Genomic DNA, 22,603 nt, shown 5'->3' on the forward strand with positions numbered 1-22,603 from the left:
AACAGAATAAATCTATGGGCACTTGAATGCGTATAAGCTTAAAATGGAGAGTATTATAAAGGCACATTTGCAGCCCACTTATGCCTACAGTTCACAGGATATATGAGGATCAAGGTCCTTTTTTTTTGCAAAAATGTACAATCACTGAACAAAATCATTGCTTTTCAATATTCTTCAGTCTACTAGTTTGCTTTGCATAGAGGTAATAAAAACTGTAATTTTTGTGTACAGTGAATATATGCAAGGAGTACTAGTGAGAGTACACATGACAGAACAAAAAAAGTTGTTATGAAAGAATGATATATCAAAATAGTATTCTGTATAATTTTTTCAAGGGGAAAAATATTCTTCTCTAAGCAGAATCAAGCATTAAGCGGATATTAGATAAGCATATTAGATACAATTTAGCACATAGGAGAAGAGAAAGAAGTTTGAGATGAGTTTTGTACCTAGAACACACCATAGAAGCTGAAATCAGGGTTGTGAGTAGTTTGCAATGCTGTTCAACATTCATTGTGTTCTTTCTCTACCTATTAATGGGTAAGAATTGCATTATGAACAATTAATATCAACTTGCTGGTTCTACCACATACAAGGCTTTGTCTGTGTTAATGGTAGCATATATCAATGCGGACAGATGTAATGCATCTGGAGCTCATTACATCTCCCTGTCAGCCTCAAAAGGATCACCTTTCTGGAATTTATATTCTGTATAATACACAAAGCACTTTTTCTTTTAGTCTGTGACCTGCTTGTACCAGTTTGTACAAACCTCTTTATCCTTTTCCTTGCAGCAGTGATGGAACTATTTATTATATGACAGGAGATTGTGTTGAGGAATTCTAGTTCTGGATATCAAAGGGTTACAGACTTTTTTAGAAGAAATCTTTGTAATTTCTCACTTAATTTGGTTTTAGCTGTTACTCTCATTTTAAAATTAATAATTGAATAAATAAATGCACAGGAAGTTCAGTCAGTGGCATATCTTCTAGCATCAGAGGTAGGGAAGCATGACAAACTAACCCCTATCTCAACAGTTGAATAAGTGTCTCAGAAAAAGCCTCTTCTAGAATTACCTTTACAAGCCATATCCTTTAGAGTGATTTCATAAATGCTGTTTCATTCACAACGAATTTGCAAGCAAAAATTATCTTTTATGATATTGGATAAGAATAAAATAGCAGACATAAGAGTTTGAAACATTTGCCCAAACTTAGGCATGCCCCACAAATTCACCATTTGTCCTTTTCACAGATATTACTAATGGTATGCTGAAATCCATTATGTATGATAGTCTTACCTTATATTTTTTCCTTCTCCTACTCCAAAGAGACACAGTTGGAAAGTTCTTGAGTTTCCTCTTGACTTACAACAGGATCCCTAAGTCATTCACAACTGCATACTTCAAATGAAGCTTTTCAAAATACTGAAAAATTGGTTACAGATGGCTGCACACCCTGGCAGTTGAAAATAAAACTCCCATACTGCTCATAACTAGAAATTCAATTTAGCTTATGCGCAGTGTGAGCAACAAAAGATAGTTTCTTTCCAAAGAGGCAACAGTGCAGTCAGAACTTCTAAAGTTGCCTTTCATGCACTGATAATTAAAAAAAAAAAAAATAATAATAAAAAAATCCCTAACTGGAAAATACACACTCCCTTTATAATTACCAATTTCAAAGCTGTAATTGAACATTTCATTATAAAGATGCTAATCGATCCAGAACAATACTCCTGGGATGGCATAAACATCCAGAGACATAAGAGTTATAATAGTAGTGCTGCAGAAATTTTCCCAGGTTATGATTAGTTGCACAAGCATTTCTGTTGTGAAAGATGAAACTCCCACAAGGTGCACTGTTGTGTTCCATGAAGAAGTTCTCTCCAGGCTTGTCTCCTAGGCTTTGGATGCAGTGAAAAAATAGATGCTTTTTCATCAGTGTGAAGAAGCAGAATTTATTGATTTGAAAATAAACTGCATCTAGGCAGATTTTAAGCTAAAACAAGCTAATGTCAAAATAAAGAAAATATCAGGAATTATCTCTCTAGTTTATGTGGGCTTCTTGATTTGTTTTGTTTATTTCTTTTTTTTCTTAAATTTATCTTCATTTCTAAAGAATCATTTTTTTGCAACTCCCTCTAAATTTTATTTAGATTTTGTTTACAATTCTAGAATACAAGTACCAGACACACAGTCTAACTCACTAGTAAACAAACATTTACAAATGATTAAACAAGCCAAACCAATCGACTACTATTGATTCTCACTGTGCACAACCTGTAATATAATTTGAATGTGCTTGGTAAATGTCAAAAGAAAAGATTTATTTAAATAAATGTAGAAATACAACATACTAAATAAGCAATATGATGAGATATTCTTTATAGATCTCACAGATGCATCAAGAACAACCTTAACCTATACTTAACCTGAATTAATGTATAACTTTCAGTATCTGAATTCTATTTTGTTTAAAAATCATCATCATTTTCTGATATCTTTTTATTTACTCTTTATTTTTCTGCAATCACTATTTATTGTTCTACTTTAAATAAAATAAAATATTATGCTTTTCAGCTATTGTTCCAAGATGGATTACTGTCTTTCCATGTCTTTGAATAAGGTATTTTTGGAAGAAAAAATTTAAAGTTTGTTATTTCTGTGAGAAGTCTTTAGCATTTCTTCTCTGTTTTTTTTTTTTTCTCTAAGGGTTTTTTTTTTTTTTTAATTATTATTATTTTATTTTATCTTTTCTCCATTTCCTTTCAATAACTGAGGATTGCACAAAACAAAACTTCAAAGCTGCAAAGCATGTGAATCAAGTCTAATTTCAGTTTGGGGATACTTCTAACTGGTCATCAATATTAAATCAGTGCAAAGTCTGAATTATCTACAGCCAGCCAGAAAGAAATTTGAAAGCCTATTTACTTTAAAAAGCTAGCTAAGATTCTCATGGCAGTTATTCGTGAACATGAACGCACTGCAGCTGATGGCACGAGATGTGGCAGTCACCACTGGCTTGTTACAGCACTGTTTTGTAGTGAGCATGCAGACTCATCGAACCAACAGCCATTGCTTCAGGCTGTGGAGGAGTGGTTTGTCTGTAATTCAGGGACTTGTCTTGCATGAATGGCATCTTTTTCAGAGGAAGGACAGTCATTTCTGACTGCTGGTGCTTGGGATGTGTCATTGTGGTAATGTGGAAGCCAGAGAATTTCAGAGAGGGATACAGTGTGTGTCATCTACATGTCATAAAAAAGGGATTTATCACATTTTCCAGGAAGGGAATTAAACTGAGTCCTTGAAATCTCTGTTAATAAGAATGTTTGAAAGTTTAAAATCATGTTTTGTTTTGCTTTGTTTTTGTTTTTGTTTTGTTTTGTTTTGTTTTTACTAGACTCAGGGTTTTTCAACCACAGTATATAGTATTTTTTGACTTATTTTTGTACAAAACAAAGGGATAAATAGACATGGGGATAAACTTTCTTATATATCTAATTAGTTCACTTGAAAGAAGTGTCCTGGGGAAAGCTAGGCTCTTTCACTAGATTGAATGTGAGGGCTGTGTTATTACAGGCAATTGCTTTCCCACTATAGACAGAAGGGAGAAACAGAAAATTTTAGTCTTTCCTGAGAAGTACGAAGCAAGTGCCTGAAAGGCAGATGGGTCATGTCTTCTAACTTCTGATACAACTTTAAGTTTACATGTGTATCCTTTTTGAGGTTGTGTGTGTGTTTATATTCTTAAGCCTTCTTGCTGTGCAGGTATTATGGCAAAGGTGCTTTGCTGATCAGTATCTGCATTGCTTTCTCTTGTAGTTCAATGTTTTTGTTTGTTTGTTTTTTCTAATAATCAGATAAAAAAAGATGAACTCCTGAGAGCAACCCTGTTGAGAAGGACTTTGGGGTCCCAGTGGACAGAAGGCTGCACATGAGCCAGCAGAGTGCTCTTACAGCCCAGAAGGCCAATGGATCTTGGGCTGGTTGAAAAGAGGAGTGGCCAGCGGGGATAGGGAGGTGATTGTCCCCCAATGCTCTGCCCTTGTGAGGGCCCATCTGGAGTACTCTGTCCAGGCCTGGGGCTCCCAATACAGGAAGTGTCACAGAGTTAACTAGATCAATTTATGCCCATGCAGGTTTTTCTGCATCTCCTACCAAGTGGTCCCAGGTCCGTGGGCAAAAACAGTACCACGGAGAGGTTTGCCCTTTCCAGAATCTGGCAGGACCCAAACTGCTTTTCCCGAGATTCTCTTTACATGTACTACAGGGACTTCATCTCCCTCTACGGTATGTACGGAGCTGGATTGGGTAGGACCATCACAATTGATAGGTCCTCTGGTATTGACCAACAAGGTGGCTTCTGTCAAATGCTTCTCCCAGTGCTTAAATGTTCCGCCACCCATTGCTTTTAGCATAGTCTTTAACAACCCACTGTATCATTCAATTTTACCAGAATCTGGTGCATGGTAGGGAATATGATAAATCCACTCAATGCTATGATTTTTGGCCCAGGTATTTACAAGAGAATTTCTGAAATGCATCCTACTGTCTGACTCAATTCTTTCTGGAGTGGCAGGTCGTCACAGGACTTGTTTCTCCAGACTCAATATGGTGTTTCGGGTGGCAGCATGGAGTACTACATATGTTTCAAGCCACCCAGTGTTTTTTTCCACCGTAGTATGCACATAACACAACTGCAAGATTGTGGCAAGGTGATATAATCAACCTGCCATGCCTCCCTATATTTATACTTTTGCCATCGCTCTTCCCACCAGAGAGGTTTCATCCTCTTTGCTTGTTTAATTATGGCACATGTTTCACAGTCATGAATAACCTATACAATAGTGTCCAAAGCTAAGTCTACTCCTCAGTCTCTGGCCCATTTATATGTTGCATCTCTTCCTTGGTGGCCTGAGGTCTCATGGACCCACCGACCTAGAAATAATTCACCCTTGTTCTGCCAGTCCAGGTCTATTTGAGCCACCTCAGTTCTGACATCCTGGTCTACCTGATGGTTATTTTGTTGTTCTTCAGTAGCTTCACTGTTGGGCACATAAGCATCTACATGGCAGACCTTTACAACCATATCCTTTATTCAGGCAGCAATGTCTTTTCACAGTTCAGCAGCCCAAATAGGTTTACCCCTTCTTTGCCAGTTGTTTTGCTCCCACTGCTATAACCACACCCATAAGGCATTTGCCACCATCCATGAGTCAGTCTAAAGATAAAGCATTGGTCATCTCTTCCATTCAGCAGCATCTAAGGCCAGGTGGACAGCTTTTACATCTGCAAATTGGCTTGATTCTCCTTTCCCTTCAGTGGTCTCTGCAACTCGTCGTGTGGGGCTCCACACAGCAGCTTTCCATGTGCGATGCTTCCCCACAGTACGACACGATCCATCAGTGAACAAGGCAAATTTCTTCTCATTTTCTGGTAGTTCATTGTATGGTGGGGCCTCTTTAGCTCATGTTACCTCTTCTCTTGGTGATGTTCCAAATTTTTTGCCTTCAGGCCAGTCCATGATCACCTCTAAAATTCCTGGACTACTGAGGTTCCCCATCTGTGCTCCTTGTGTAATCAGCGCAATCCACTTATGCCAGGTGGCATCAGTAGCATGATGGGTGGAGGGAACCTTTCCTTTAAACATCCAATTCAGAGGTGCTAGAAGGAGCTGCATTTCAGTACCGACTACTTCAGAAGCAGCCCGAACCCCCTCATACGTGGCTAAGATCTCTTTTTCAATTGGATTGTAGCCCTCTTCTGACCCCCTGTATGCTCAACTCCAGAATACCAGGGCTTGGCCTTGGGTCTCTCCTGAGGCTCTTTGCCACAAACTCCAAGTGGGACCTTTCTCTCCAGCAGCAGTGTAGAGGATGTTCTTTACATCCTGTCCTGTCTGTACTGGCCCTAAAGCCACGGCACAGGCTATCTCCTGTTTAATCTGTTCAAAAGCCTGCTGCTGCTCAGGGCCCCATGTAAAATCATTCTTCTTCTGCATCACCTGATAAAGGGGGCTTACAATGAGGCTATAGTTTGGGACATGCATTCTCCAAAAGTTCACTACTCCCAGAAAAGACTGTATCTCTCTCTTGCTAATGGGTGGAGACATAGCAGTGATTTTGTCACCGGACAATGTGATGACGCCCATCTAGGAACTGAATCTCCTGAGCAGGTCCTTTCACTTTGCTTTGCTTGATAGCAAAACCAGTTTGCAGAAGAGTTTGGATTATTTGCTCTCCTTTTGTGAAGACTTCTTCCTCACCCCACATAATGATATCAATGTAGTACAGGTGCTCAGGAGCACTGCCCTGTTCCAGTACAGTTTGGATCAATCCATAGCAAATGGCTGGGCTGTGTTTCCACCTCTGTGGCAAACAGTTCCATGCATACTGTACGTCCCTCCAGGTGAAAGCAAATTGTAGCCCATATTCTGTAGCCAAACAAATGGAAAAAAAAGGCATTAGCAATGTCAGTGGTGGCATACCATTTGGCTGCTTCTGACTCCAGTTTATACAGCAGCACTCAGTGGGGGTGTGACTTCATTCAGGCCACGGTAGTCCACCATCAGCCTCCATTCTTCGCTGGCTTTACACACTGGCCATATGGGGCTGTTAAAAGGTGAGTGAGTTTTGCTTATCACTCCCTTACTCTCTCATTGATGAATTAACTTATGAATGGGAAGCAAGGAATCCCTGTTCATGCGGTACTGTCGTCTGCACTGCTTTTATGGCAATCGGTACCTGCTGCTCTTCTACTCGTGGCAACCCCACAACAGATAGATCTTTTGACAGGCCAGGCAAAACAGACAGCTGCTTAATGTTGTCTGTGTCTACAGCAGCTATTCCAAAGGCCCATCAGTACTCCTTAGGATACTTGAAATGCCCCCTTCTGAGTACTCAATACCAAGTATACATGGAGCCCTCGGGCCAGTCACAATAGGATGTTTTTGCCATTCTTTACCAGTGAGGCCTCCAACACAGTCAATTCTTAAGAGCTCCCAGTCACTCCAGAAATATGGATTGATTCTGTCCCTTTGTGACTCAAGGGTATCAGAGTGTGCTGTGCACCAGTATCCACGAGTGCCTTATATTTCTGTGGTTCTGATGTGCCAGGCCATCGAATCCACACAGTCCAATAAGCTCTATTATCCCTTTCCCCCGCTGAATGAGTGCAAGGCCTCTCTATTCATTACCTGTGGTAACCAGAGCAGCTGCACTGTGATTGATCTGTTTCGTAATTCTCTCACCCGTGCTCGTAGTACAGGAGTAGCTTGGTCATGCCACTTCCTCATGTCTTCTCCATCGTCACGTAGGTAACGCCACAAGGCATTTTGCAAGATAGTGTTTCTTACTGAGCCGGAAAGCATTTGCCTTTAATAGTTGAGATTTTTGATGGTTCACGTGAGAGGGAGAGTTCATCATCTTTAATTACTTGGATTCTCATTAGTTTGATCAGCTCCTTCATTAGACCCTTTTGATTATCCTGATCTTCATCAAGCATTTCTGATACTATGATAGGTATGTCACGATTAATCAATAGAGATACCTGCTCTTGCATTTCATTCAGTTGGTCTGTTACTTGTGAGATGGCAGAAATGGAAGCGTGAGTTGGGGGTAGCTGTTGTTCATACTTTTGGGGCATAAGAATCAATTCAAAAACTAAGGGTCTTCTCTGTTGGTCCTGGCATCTGTCAAATTTGCTGCTAGTGTACCAGCGTATCTTTCTGGTGCTATTGTTGTGAGTTTCTGCCATATATCACATGTCGTCCTCACTCTCTCAGGGTCATGGTCTTGGCGTGGGTAGTTAGGAAAAAAATTAAGGTTACACAACATTTCCACCATGGCTATTTCCCTCAAATACTGGATGCCCTTTTCAACTGTATCCCACCTTTTCATCACAGGCTTCAAGCCGTCTTTGAAGGGATACCTTTCCTTCACAGCTACTAACACTCGTTCCCAGAGGGTGGCAGACCCATCCAAACAACTACTAATCCCTCTGTCAATAGCTGGATCTCTGGCAATGGCTCCTAGTTGGTGAGCTTCATTACCATCTAGACAAAAGCTACTGGCCCCGCTGTCCCAACAGCGAAGCAACCAGGAAACAAGAGTTTCATTCGGGCGTCGTGTAAACTCCTTTCTTGAGCCTTGGATTTCAGTAATCTTCAGAGGCCTATGAGTAGTAATAGAGACTTCCTCTTCATCACACTCTTCTTCACATCTCTTAGTTTTTTCTTTTGCCTTCCCCAATGATGGTGGTTCTGAGGTAGGCCCCTCACCTGGATCTTCCTCTACCTCCTCCTCCACTTCTTCTTTTTTCTGTTCTAGACACAAGGACACTCCATTTCTTGCCTTCCACAGTGGCAACTGACAATGTTGCTAGTGTCTCCTGTGATTGATCAGATTTGACTTGGACATTTTCCCCTTTGGCTTGAACCTCAGCTCGAAAACTCTCTCTCTCCAGAATGGTATTATATAGGGCGTGGTAAGCAAAAGTCAAGCTCCAGATAAGTTGTACCTCCTTAGAGGTAAGCCGTACCGTTCCTGACTCACATACTGGCTTAGTTTCTTGGGATCCCACAAGTGTTCAAAAGTGAAATCTCATGACATTGTGCATCCCCTTGCTTCTAAGATTTTTCCTGAACCTCTCCATATTCCCTGCCAGTCAGCATTCTCTGGTTTTGGAGAAGACTCCTTCCACATAACACGAATGGATAGAAATGCATTCAGGAAGAATGATAACATGCACAGGAGTATGCCCACAAAAAGGAGCATTAATTTTGCATTTGAAAAACATGTGACAAACTGAGAAGAAAGTCTGGAAACAGGTCTGAACATTGTGTTGTTTGTAAGATTGGCTATTCCATTTGGGATGTAGTTGTTTGTAAAAGTAGCTATTCCATCTTGGATGTAATTGTCAAAATTCAAATCATAGCACATTGCATATACGTACCATGCAGGTGTCTCCATCAGTGCCCTTGTTTGATTATTTATAAACACAGTTCCACAACAAGAGATCATGGTGTTGATAATTGGCCAGTACGTTGGAGAAACATAATGGCTTTTAATCCCTTACACAGCGCTCCAATGATAAGGAGTGGGTTCATTGCTGGTAGCTGCTAAAAAGGGATAATGAATGGAGGCTGACAAGAGAAGAAAAGAAAACCAACCAACCAACCAAACAAAAAACAGTGAAAAAGCACTGCCCAGACTAAGCAGTGCTCAAAGTTTACGAATATCCCAGAGTACTGGCAGTCCGCCTGGGCTTTCAAGGTCAAGTTTTTCAGCACAGAAAACTGAACTGCTGATAAAGTTTACTAACAAAGCTCTCCAAGAGCAGAGAGACAGATTTGTTCTAAAAGCTAAAAAGCAGCTATTGCCCGCATTCTCCACCAAAAAAACTGTCACAGACTTAACTAGATCAATCTATGCCCGTGACAGAGGGGCAGTAGGCCGCTGCTCTCCACCCCCCCCCACCTGCACCCCCAGTCCCACAAAATGGGAAGGAAAAGGGAGATGGGAGCTGGGCTCAATGAAGGGGGAGGTGGGACGGGGACGGGGGGGGGGGGAGGAGAGAGAGGAAACAAAAAAAAACAGCTGTAATAATCTATGGTGGAAAACTTATTTTACTGACTATGATATCGGAATGCAAAATAACACAATATCATACAATCTAGTTGAAATTGAAAGTAATAAATCAAATAAAATAAGAGAGAGAGAGAGTTCCTGAGATTGAACCTTAAAAGCTTGGTACGGCTAGGAAAGCACCCTCCAACGCCCACTGCTACGCAGTAAGAGACCGCCCAACCTGGAAAGGCCAGATCCCATGATTTCTGTGACGTACAGGTACAGGTACCCGGAATTGCAGCATTAACATTTTAACTCCGAGTGCACTACATGATGTTATGAGGCAGAATACAAAAACCAAAAAATTACAAAAACCAAAAAATTACAAAAACCATGACAAGAGATGGTCCAACAGATTAGGGTCACAATAATGAACGGAGGGCTGGAACACCTCTTTTATGATGAGAAGTTGAGAAAGTTGGGATTGTTTAGCTTGGGGAAGAGGTTCTAGGGGGCTCCAGGGGGAAGCTTCCCAACTTCCTGGGAAGACTCTGAGGAGCTGGGAACAGAATACTCCTCAATGTGATCTTCTAGTAAGAAAGGAACTTGAAAGCAGAATGGGGGCCAACTTTTTTATGCAGGTAGATATTGATAGGTCAAGGGGGAAATGGATTTAAACTGAAAGCAGAGAGGTTTACGTTAGGTGTTAGGAAGAAATTCTTCACTCAGAAGGATGAGAGGCACTGGCACAGGCTGCCCAGAGAAGCTGTAGATGCTGCATCCCTGTGGGCATTCAAGATCAGGATTTATGGGTTGTTGGGCTGTTGGATCTGGTGGATAACAACCTTACCCATGGCAGGAGGGACTGCAACTTGATGATCTTTGAAGTCCCTTCCAACCCAAGCCATTCTATGATTCTCTGACACCCTAAATGACTGAGTTCTAATGTGAGACACCATTTTTTATATTTTATCAGCTACATATATATATATATATATATTTTTTTTTTAAGGCAAAAAACATAATTAAGATAATAAAGTCCTTTTGGTGTCCTATTCTTATTTCAGTTTCTTCTGCTTTCTGAATGTTTTTTTAAAAGAGAGGCCATCAACTGTTTCTGTAATTTTGCAATTTCATCTATTTGTAATATTATTTCTGATTTGTCTGTAAGATAAAAAGAAATGCATGAGGTCTATTTCATAAAAAGTCAAAAGAATAATTTATGAGAAAGGTTTTGTGTATATAAAAAAATATTATATATTGGAATTATTTGAGCAGGATGGAACAATTCCAATATATGGAGAGAAAAACCACTGCTGCAGTATGACAGCACCTGTTTAACATTGCTGTAGTCCTTACTATACTGCATAGTTGGTTTTTATACTAAAGTTCCATAGCTGCATATAGTTCAAATTTATTATTTCTAACTGTCAGTGTTTATTTTCCCATTTTCATTGAAGCTAGCCAGAGGAGAGATTGCAGAAAAGGCTGAGGAATAATGTCAGTAAGCAATTGACAATTATGTTTGAAATTATTACCTTTTCACTCAGTTCAGCATGTTTGTAACAGAGTACAGTCACAGTTTTTTTCTGCAATGCAACCCAAAAAGTTGAGTGCTTGGGAAGCTATTACAGGACTTAGACTTGAAAAGTACTTGCTGAAATGCTTTCTGAAGAGGTGGCAAAACAGTGGAGAATGCATTAGGATTTACATAATGCATTATATTCTGTTTCAGTAGTCTAACAGAGATGTAGGAGGGTGAACCATAAATCTCAGAGGACTTTGCTTTTATTAAAATATTCACGCAGCTGAAACATTTGAGTATACTATGTTGCCTAGACAAAACAATGTGAATGAACACCCACTTCAAAACATAGAGAACATTTTAAACTCAAAAAGAAATGACTACTACTGTACTAATTAATGCTGTGCATACTTATATCCCCCTTTCTATATTTAGCTTAGACTTAGTGATGTATACAGAAGATACAAAATTATTTAAGAACATGTTACAATAGTACAGAACTCTCTTGCAAAGTAAGGTAGTTTTGTAGTACCAAGAGTGTAAGGACTAAAATCAATGTCAATGTAGCATTTCAACTTTTTGTTGTTGTTACTTCCTATATTGCAAGCTGTTTCTTCCTTAGCTGTTTTTAGAGGCATTTTTGGAGGGAAGGGAGAGGCAGAGAAATTTTTTCTTTATTTAGGGCTTAGGGAAACAAGGCGTATATAACTGAAAGGTAGGGTAGGTGGGCCTTGAAGAAGAATCTTCTGAAAATTCATTATTCATTATTCATTATTATGTAAGACCTCCTCTCTCCTCTCCTCTCCTCTCCTCTCCTCTCCTCTCCTCTCCTCTCCTCTCCTCTCCTCTCCTCTCCTCTCCTCTCCTCTCCTCTCCTCTCCTCTCCTCTCCTCTCCTCTCCTCTCCTCTCCTCTCCTCATTGGGAACCCCTCCTCTTAAATGCACAAGCCAGCAAACTATAGACTAGTTAATGTATACTTACTATTTATCCACAAGAAACAAAGAATTTCTTAACCAGTAAAATTAAGTTCAACTTTTTTCAGAATTCTCGGAGCTATAATGCAGAAATTACTTCTAGATGTTGAATATGAATAGCATTACATTCCACTTGAAGGACAATCTTTTCTGGGGGAAATGTTAAATTATGTGTGCTTTAGGGATATTGTTTTGCAATTTATTAAATTAATGCATCCCTAATGTGACAATAGGATCAGATAACAACTAACTTCTTTGAAATTAATCATTAAAGACTGAGTTTACTATTTGTTTAGCAAAGCTTTTCTGCTACTAAAGGCAAAATATTTTTCTTGGGAGTTTTGTAGTCACATATTCTCATAATAAAGTAAGTTAACACTCATCCTCAGGTACGACTGTAAATGTCAGAAAATGCTCTTGGACTGTTTGATTGTTAGTAATAGAGTTTCTTATGGAGATAATTTCTTCTTGTTCTCGGTTGCTTTTACCAAATTAAATGTAATAGGTCTTTGAGGATGTAACCCTTAATTTCTGTCTAAAGGAGATGAGGTATCAGATCTGTGAAGCGCTTGAAGTGGCCATACTAAGTCACTCATTTCTACCACTTACAAATAAACATTAGTTTTCAATGTATACTGTAAGTAAACAACATTTTGAACCATACTTCTGGCTTTGCAGAGGATCTTAACAAAGGATTTTGTTCTATATCAAAATTGGCCTGTCGATGTTAGGAAATGTGTTTGAGTATCTGAAAGTGTAGCAAGTGATACTTTCCTTAGTAGGGAAGCTTCTAAGAATAAAACTTTTTTTTTTTTTTTTTTTTTTTTTTAATTTTAACTCTTTTTCAGTATGCATAACACTACTTTTTCATTTTCCTTCTAGTAAAATAAAAACTATTGAATATAAAAGTTTGTAGTCCTCATCTTAATTTCTCCAAAAGAGAAACTGTGGACAACTATGTGCCATTATGTCATATCTCAGTATTGGAAATACATAGTGCTTTTATTGCTTCAGGAAGTTTTTGTAATTTATTATCAAATCATTTTATAATGCCATCTACTTTTGAAAAATAGCCATTTCAGTTCTCCATCTCTTCCTCTAATACGATTGTATTGCCATCAGCAATGTTATAATAAAGTGCAGTCTGGCTAAACTAGCTGCAGCTGGATTACTGTCCTGTGTATACTGCAAATTCACTGTCTCAGTCAGTCACGCTTCAATCTGATTAGGTAAGAAGTATATTGGATAGTACTGAAACAAAACTGTAAAGTGAAAAGGAAAAAGAAAAGTCATAAAAGAAGAAATTGCAGAGTAATATAATAGAGAAAAGATTCCTTGCAATGTTGAAGTCAGATTTGACCTGTTATCTTCTGACTTGTGAATATATTTCTAGCTTTATTTTAATATTTGCAGTACTCAGCATGGTTCAACTACATGAGATCCTAAAGACAAGGCCCAGCCTCAACTCATTATTTCATGGTATCAATACCATAAGGACACAAAAGAGGCCAAGTTCATCTAAAACAAAAGTAGCTCCTCTCTTGGGACTGTCTGATAAGTATGCAGTCTATAGCCCAGGGTTTTAAGAAAATTTTGTTATGTGGCTCACTTGCATATCCTGAAGCAACAATGCATATCACAGAAACAGTATAGTTTGAATAATGCAGTAGACACTGACAGATTTGTGGGTTTCTGGTATTTTTGTTTGTCTTTCTTTTTTTTTTTTTTTTTTTTGTTCGTTTTTGCTTCTTTGGTTTCTTTTCTATTTAGGATAGTATGTTGTGAGGGAGAACGTAGGGGAAGGCTGACTTGATGTGAAAACTAACCTGACGATTTGTTTTTTCTGTTTTTCTTCTTTTGAAACAGAAGGCAAAGGCAAAAATCAATCTGCATGAGTTTTTACATAGAAACAATAATTGCATTTGTTCTTAAAACAGACTTTGGAGGTAAATAATTCAAATTAATCGGTTAGTAAGAGTTAGATCTGATATATTCTAGGAAACTTTTTGTCTCTTCCAAATGATGAAAGATAATATTCTAAAAAAATGTTGATTTCATTCTATTTCTAACTCTGTTGTTTGAGAAAGGCTGTATTAAATTTCAAATTTGGGAAAGTTATAACTGGACTATTTCGGGGCAACCATAGGTAAGTAGTTTACAGGATTATTAACAGACTGGAGTCAAGTCTTGGGAGTATTGGCAGACTCTGTACTTTTCAGGCAAACATCCCTTCTGTTGGCATGTATATTGATTTCTTAAAGTCACAAGAAAGAATCCTAACCCACATGCCAAAATTTCTATTGACCTGAGCCAATCAAGGTCTTCAATCATATAAAGCTCTGCAGCATAATAAATCATTTTGGCTTACCAAAAATACATTAGAGATTATTTTAGTCTTCTGTAAACAGCCTAATAGAATGCAGAATGTTGTTAATTTTTTGTGCACCATGGATAAGGGAAGTTCTTACAATCTGCAAAAGTGACTACTATGTCAGAGGTTTTTCGGTATTCAGGTAAATGAGAACTTATGAGCAGGTTTTATGTAACTGATGATAATTAAAAACATACAATTTTTAAATTGTTTATTGTAAGTAAAATTCCATCTGTCACTGCAACTTAGTGATGTTTTTATACTGGTGTAGTTCAAAGGCTTGCTTGAGATCAGAAAGCTACCATTGTAAATGAGTCATGATGGCATAACTGTAATAAAGAAATAAAGAAATGATAGAGGAGCACTAAGGTATACTGTTATGCAGAGACTGATAAGATTAAGGTTTGCAACACCTAGCTGGCTTTTAATCGTCCTTGGTCATGTGCTTGTGTTTTTGCTTTTTTTATTAACAACAACAACAAACCAAAAAGAATTGAAGCATAGAATTTCTATAGCATATCAACTATGAAAACTTTATCATGTTTAATCAATAGAGCAAACTAAATGTAGAACTGTGGAAAATACATTTTATTCCATTTAAAAAATGTGATTTTACCCAGGGGCCTTTCTGAATTCATCTGGGTGAAACAGTATATGAATGTTAGTATAATGCTTTTTTTTTTTTTTTTTTTTTTTTTTTTTTTTTTTTTTCATATTCTTTCCGGTGATGATTCAGCCGTCAGTCAGGCTTTTTCAGCCATGACTTGTCTATGAAATCTGTTTATTTTCTTTTATGAGGAGAGATCTTAGTTGATAGGCAAAGATTTGAAGTATTGGCCCATGTGCCTTCACTTGATTTCAGTGATGTTTCAAATTTCTCAGTTGTATCTCTTCATTTGTATATGTATGGTAGTAGAAATCTGTGACTGATGTAAATTTGGATTGTGGGTGTGGTGAAGGAAGAGTAGAAACAAAATATCAGTGCATTCTTCTGTTTCAATCTTTGCGTGCCAATACTTGCAAGAACAATATTAAAATAAACAAACAAAAAACAAACAAACAAACAAAAAAACCCACACCCCTACTCTATTTGGCTCTTTTCCTATGTGTCCTTTTTACCTAAAAAAGGGTCTTGAATTAAAATCTTTAAATAATCTTAAATAAGAAGTAATCTTGAAATTTCTCCTAAACAATTTCAAAATTTAAAGATGAAACTACAAATCTTGTTCAGAATAGTACAAACAAGCACTCATATCTAAACAGTCCTGTATGCCAAAATTTTGTAATGCTTTCATGCATAAACTTTATTTCCATTCGTCCCAATGTGGTATGACTTCTTTTATGTTTGTGTTCAAGTCTCTTCCAAGAGACAGTGTTATCAAGCATGTACAGGTACAATTAGGTATGCAAAGGTGGGCAAATCAAAATACATTAAAAAAAAGGGGGGGGGGGGGTTATTATTGTTATATATTGTTATTGTTTTAAATAAAAATATTGTTTTATTGTTTTAAAATTTGCCTCCAGGTAAATATTTTTTTGTAACTTTGACCTTCTTGGAGCAGAGGCCACTCTTCCGAAGTATTGAAAAATTACTCTCAGTGGAGAAATAATCAAACTGCACAGTGGTAGCTCATTGTTCAAATGTTTCGTTCATGCAGCTGATCCTTTCAAGGGAAGCTGATGTGTATGCCACTGCCCTGGTACTGTCATCTGCCTTGTTCCCAGTAAAATTCTTCTATGTCTCTGCACTTTATAAGTGAATGTCTAATCTGATATTTACATATCTGCTAGTGATAAATATATTACTCAATTCCACCTTTTTGTTTCACTCTTGTATTAAAAGTTTCAGGAAAGATAGCAGAACACTGGTTAAGGGAAAAAATAGTAATTCAGTTGTAACTCCTTCAAAGCTTTTCATATTCAAAGCAACAGTGTTTTAATGACTTAATACTGCAATAATTTATTTATGCAATTTCTGCAGGAATTATCCTAAAGAAAATCTTTTGTTATTTTGGTAATAACTGTTGATCTCTTCACAGCTACTGTGATCCATTTTCTATTAGGAAAAAATACTGATCTTTTTGCAGTTATGTAATATGGATGTTGTAAGAAAGACTGCTAAGAAAATGCCATAATGTGAGTACATCCTGAAAGACAGACAATGGCATTTTGAAGAAGAAAATAGTATAAATTCATTCTACAACTGCTGTGTGTGTTGTCAGTGTCTCTGGTACTCTACTCTTGATATAATAAGCCACTGACAGGAGGAAATGCAAAAAAGAAGAGACTATCTATTTTAAGAATACATTTAGATGAACTTTTAACTTTGGAATTACGAAATTAGCATGTATTTAGATCTTGTAAGGAATTGTTTCAGTTTTCACAAATCAGTGTTGATCTAGATATAAGCCGGCTACCAGCATTAAGTTTGGCACTGTTGTCTGTAGTGGTGCCCCTGGCTGAAATGATTTTTTTTTTTTTTTTTTTTTTTTAAATGCAAATCTGAAGCAGTTATATGGCCAAGCTTGATAGAATCATAGAATCATTAAGATTGGAAAAGGCATCTAAGATCATCTAGTTCAAACTGCTGGTCTCTTTTCTGGCTTCTGTCTAGTAATTTCAAACCATCATCTGCATGACTGTACAGACAATATTTTCAAGTCATTTGAAAGAAAGGGAATCAAATCTACTATCTTCTGCTTACTTGACCTAAAATATCCAAAGTCAGGAGATAGAAAACAACAGGCACAGTCTCCTGGAAAGTTTGTTAGTGTGTTAATCAGGTTAGCTAACACTATGACACTCAGGAACAGCAAATAAGGAAGTACTGAGGGTTTTGGAATGCATAATCTGAGTGATAACAAATATCAACTTGAATGTAGATACAGTGAATGCAGTATTTCTATGTGCATTTACAGTGAATGAATGGCGTGTATTTTTTTAAACTGACAACAAAAGAAAAAAGGCTCATTTTTCTTTTCAACCTTTTCTTTGACAGATTCTGTGATCTATCCCTTAATTTTCTAAGACCTTCTGAAGGAAGAATGTTCATAGTCACAAATCACAGTCATGAAATATTTAAAATTCCTTTTTTTTTTTTTTTTTCCTGGAGTGAATAGCTATTTTTCTACTAGGTACCACATTTGCTACTTCAGTGGAAGTGTAAACAAGCACTTTTATGGACACCTTATTTTTCCCTCCTCTACTCCCCCCATTAATTATCAGTGTTGTTTCCTCTCCACTTCCTCTCCTGCCAAAGGGAGCAGTTTATGGTTCCAGCACAAATCTTACTATCTGTCATGTTTCTGCTCTTCAACTTCATGCATGTCAGCTAGAATCTTTGCATGACAATTAAAATACAAGATTTTGTCCACAGGTCAGCTTCCTTTGGAGTTAGTTTAGTCCTTGCAACCCTTGCATGCTAGCAGAAGCAAAATCAAAATTATCTCTTCCTTGGAATTGCATTTCATACATCTTCATCTTTGTCATAGCATTGAAATCATTATGTAGCAGTTGGCTCTGATACGCTTGCACAGACACAAATTGAGTCCGACAGGACTGATGTCTCATGGACTTTGCTGTCATTTGAAATGCTGGCATGAGAACGGTAGCAATGAAAGGAGGGAGCTGGTGCCTTCAGCACTTTCTCTGTGAAGATTTCTTAGATTTGTATTTTTTGATAGCAGAAGCTGATTCAAGAAAGAATTTAACAAAAGAGATTCATAACAGCACTAGTTTTCTAACAGCTGCTCCTATCTTTTCTTCTTCCTTGAGCAGATTCTTTGAACATTGTGCTGTACTTTAAAATGGGCTCTTTATACCACCCACAAATCTGTAAGATCTATCTAGTGGAATGGCAATTAGTATAATTTTTCTCCTCCCTTTTAGTTTTTATCTTCAATGCTTAGAAACTACTCATGTGTGGTGATGAAAAAGATAGTATCTGCTCTCTTTATTGTGCTTAAGTTAGACTTCACACTTGCCAAAGATTATGTGTTGTAGGCCCTTGGAAAAGTACAATTAAATTTCAGTGTATTTCAGTGACAATCATAGAATCATAAAATGGTTTGGGTTGGAAGAACCTTTAAGATTATCTAGTTCCAACCTCCCTGCTGTAGGCAGGGACATCTCCCAGTAGACGAGGCTGCTCAAAGCCCCATCTAGTCTGCCCTTAAATACTTCCAGTGAGGGGATATCCACAAACTCTCAGGGGAATCTGTTCTCACCACTCTGAAAGGAAAGAATTTCTTCCTGACATCTAGTATATATCCACCCTCTTCCAATTGAAAACCATTTCCCTTTATCCTATTGCTACATGCCCTTCTAAAAAATCCCTTCCCAGTTTTCCTGTAGGCCCCCTTAGGTACTGGAAGGCCACTATAAGGTTGCCCTGGGCCTTTCTCCTTCAGACTGAAGCTCCCAAACTTTCTCAGTCTGTCCTCATAGGGGAGGTGCTCCAGCCCTCTGGTCAACTTTGTGGCCCTCCTCTGGACCTGTTCCAACAGTCTTAGGTCCTTCTTGTGTTGGGGGCCTCTGACTCCAGCTGGGTTCTCATGAGAGCAGAGGAGAGGGGTAGAATCATCTCCCTTTACCTGCTGGTCAAGTTTCTCTTGATATAACCCAGAATATAGTTGGCCTTCTGGGCTGCAAGTGCACACTGCCAGCTCATGTTAGATGTTTGTCAACGTTTTACGGGTTGGTTTGGTCCAGTCTTGTGACTAGCAGGGTGGAGATTTCGCAAAATCCACGCTTCCGGAAAAGGAAAACAGCAGGCCCAAAAAATAATTAAAAACAGCGGCAACGATCTGAGGAAAAACAAACTAATTTACTAAATTTGGTATCAGAATGTCAGATAACACACTAAAATGCAATGTAATTAGAATTGAAGCTAATAAATCAAATATAATTAGAGAGAGAATGTCTAAAAGGTGGATAGGCCTCAGCATAATGCTGACGTGAGATATGCAGTCCAATTGAGCAGCAGGGAGATAAAGAAAAGCAGACGAAGAAGAGTGCATCAGGTGACCTTGCCAGGAGTTACATCTCCTCTCTGACCACAAAGCCCTCTGGGGAATGTAGTTCTTCTTCTCTTCTGGACCCGGAACTTGAGCATTAACAGTTAAACCCTCAGTGCACTGCATGGTGTTATGATGTGGAATACTAATAACCAATAATCATAAAACCATGACAATCTTTCATCAGCTGACATGCTGAAATTCTTCTCAGGATTGCTCTCAAGCCATGCTCCACCTGGCCTGTGGCTGTGCTTAATCTGGCCCTACCCAGGTGCAGGAACTTGCACTTGGCTTTGCTGAACTTCACAAGGTTGACATGGGCCCTCTTCTCAAGCCTGTCCAAGTCACTCTGGATGGCATAAAAATGCTAGTGATATCTCCAGATAGCTTGACAATGTAATCAGGCTATTTGGAGATATCACTAGTATTTTTATGTTCTTTGCTGAGATGCAATGAGCTTATACTGAGCAGAACACTGCTTTTTAAAGGCAGGTACATGAGTTGTAGCTCTTTTAGCATACCATATCCAATTGTGGATCACAGTAAATGAGGTTAAACAAATTAGAATCTGATCTGTTTATTTAATGCTGGATCATTTATTTATTTATTTATTCATTCATTCATTTTTAATGTTTAGCATAATTCACATACGTAGAGGAAATTACAACAGGAATTTTGACCCCCAGGAATTGTTTAATATGCTAACACTTGTTGTCTGTAAGAATATCTCATGAAGTAGATTTAACTGTGTTATTTCTACCAGACTTCAAAGCATTAGCTCTCAGTATGCTGTTTGCAAATAGACTTTTATTCTGTTTACTGAATCCATTTTGAATCCCTTCTTGCAAAATGAGTATTCCAGTGCTGTATTATATACTGCATTAAAAATGATGATTCATATGATTCAAAAGGTGTTGTGGAGTAGACAATTCAGGGAGTGACAGATCCTTGAATCCTTGAAAAATACACTGCAAAATACATTGGACATATGAACATATACTATATATTCTGTCTTTTTCATATACACCAATAGCCTGAACCGAGTTCCTTTTCTTTCATTCTTACCATTTTATGTCTTAAAACATTTGCTTTGTTCCAATTTGCAAATGTTGAGAAAAATTGGACAATTTCTGCCCCATACCTGCTAACCATTTTTCTCTCTTTCTTTTATCTGTTCCACAGGCTCTGAAAATATTTCATCTGAAATTTCAGACTGGACAGACTCGCAGTGGCTTCTGAGCCAGTGAGAACGAGGCTGCCAAAGCATGCTGGTGCCAAGCTGTTGGATGATGCACGTAGTCAGGCCAGTGGTGGTGCTCCTGTGCTTGCTACTCTGTGCTGATGCTGAAAGTAAGCTTATTGTTCATTTGTGCTTAGATCTTGCCCAGGATAAACAAACAGGTTTTTTTTTTCTTTTTTTTTTTATCTGGTGTTTACTATGGGTCTCTGAATGAGCCTCTTTTTGATTAATTCTTAAAACACTGTGAGATACTCTCTAGATCACAGACAGTATTTGAAAAGGATTATTTGTGGTACTTCCTTACTATTCTTCTAAAAGCCCCTTTTCTTAAGCAATTAATGGTCCCGCTCAGATGTGAAGACTGTTGCTTTAATGTTATGTAGTAGAAACAAAGACCAGCTTTTCTTGACAAACGTACATTAAATACGTTTCATGCATCTGTCATTGCTGAAGTATTTATTTCTTTGATTTGGTTAAAAAGAAAAAAAATCACCTTCCCACCCTCCCCCCCCAGATTAATATTCATTGCAATTAAAATTCCAGGTCTTTGTAACAACAACAACAGCTGTTGTAATTTATTATTTCTGACAGCTGTTGTGGAGTACAGTATCCAAACAAATCATGTAGAACTGACAACTTAGTGGCTGGTCCAAATATGTGACAATTTTGTTGGAAAAGGCAACTATGTTCACTTGTACTTAGGGAAGGGAGGGAACTGTTGGATTTTGGCCAATTAGTTTGACTATTAATGGGAAAGCAGTGCCTTCTTTTTTATTTTATTTTATTTTATTTTATTTTTATTTTTTTTGGTAACTCATTACAGCTACCTTGTCTACATGTGTTGTTTCTCTCAGCTGTCCTGTTGCTTCTTGAGAAATTATGTACAAATGCAAAAAGTGAGGTTTACTACAGACTGACTGTTGTTCAGTTGATTCAGGCATATTTTTCCAGTAGATATTTGTGATTCTGTACACCAATCAATAACTTCATTACAACTCTGACTTTTGAAGACTTGTAATTTTTTATGCATGTTTATAAAACAAAGGAGCAGTTGAATTAAATAGTAACTTACACAGATAAAATCAACATAAGAAACATTGGATAAGTCAGTTCTCAGTAAAGGCACGTTGAAGAGTTTCTTATCACTCCACCTGCACTCCAGGTATACTAAATTATAGCAATGGAAGAGATGCAATTTTTTTCCAATTCTATACATAATGAGACTATTATTAAAACTATAGTAACATGAAAGTTAAAATAAATGAAAGAAATATGAGCAAAATGTACATATTTGTAGAGTACTGACAGTTGAGATTCTTTGGTATCTTTCCAGGTAGATAATAATCAATTGGAATAATTGTGTCTAAGTTGAAGCTGAGGACATTTTAACATTGTAGCAAGCAAATAATTAATTAGGAAATGGGCCCATGTGCTGGCAGTTTCTGGAGTAGTAGTTTACTACCTATTTTAAAAGTAAATTCTTTGCTTAGGAAATACAGATTTTTTAGTCTGGTATACCTTTTCTTCATGTAATAGAATAGCTAACTCCAGTAGACTAAAATTTAATTATTTTTGTTTTGTCTTCGGTCTGGTATTAATTTGCAAAAGGACAGTCAGAACCTAGAATATCCTTTGTTAGTCCTGGTCTTATGAGAAAAACATATAGATTTGATAGTTATATTACAATAAACAGAACAGTCCCTATTTTGTAGCTCTTTTTTTTGGGGGGGGAGGGGGGTGGGAGGGAAGGGGTATGAGAGTAGTTTTTTTTTTAAGTATAGTGTGGCATTTAGTTTAAAAATAGTTAGTCTATTTAACAACTCACTACATTATTTATGAAAACTATTGTGATTTTTACTAATTTTAAATAAAATGAAACAAAAAAGAATTTGTCTTTTGTACTTTGCTACTTG

At 37.6% G+C, this 22,603-nt stretch overlaps 1 protein-coding gene across 6 annotated transcripts in view; it reads left to right on the forward strand.

Annotated features, from left to right (window-relative positions):
* The window catches only part of PTPRD (protein tyrosine phosphatase receptor type D), a 353,935-nt gene that overhangs the window by 59,623 nt on the left and 271,709 nt on the right, over positions 1–22,603 (forward strand). For all 6 annotated transcript variants that reach the window (XM_090132663.1, XM_090132658.1, XM_090132659.1 and 3 more), the window contains exon 2: positions 20,633–20,800. In XM_090132663.1, the coding sequence (XP_089988789.1) occupies positions 20,716–20,800 (85 nt within the window). In that variant the 5' untranslated portion in view covers positions 20,633–20,715. The remainder of the gene's footprint in view (positions 1–20,632; positions 20,801–22,603) is intronic.

The sequence above is a fragment of the Phasianus colchicus genome, chromosome Z (assembly GCF_987193195.1).
Source record: "Phasianus colchicus chromosome Z, bPhaCol1.hap1.1, whole genome shotgun sequence".
Taxonomy (NCBI): domain Eukaryota; kingdom Metazoa; phylum Chordata; class Aves; order Galliformes; family Phasianidae; genus Phasianus; species Phasianus colchicus.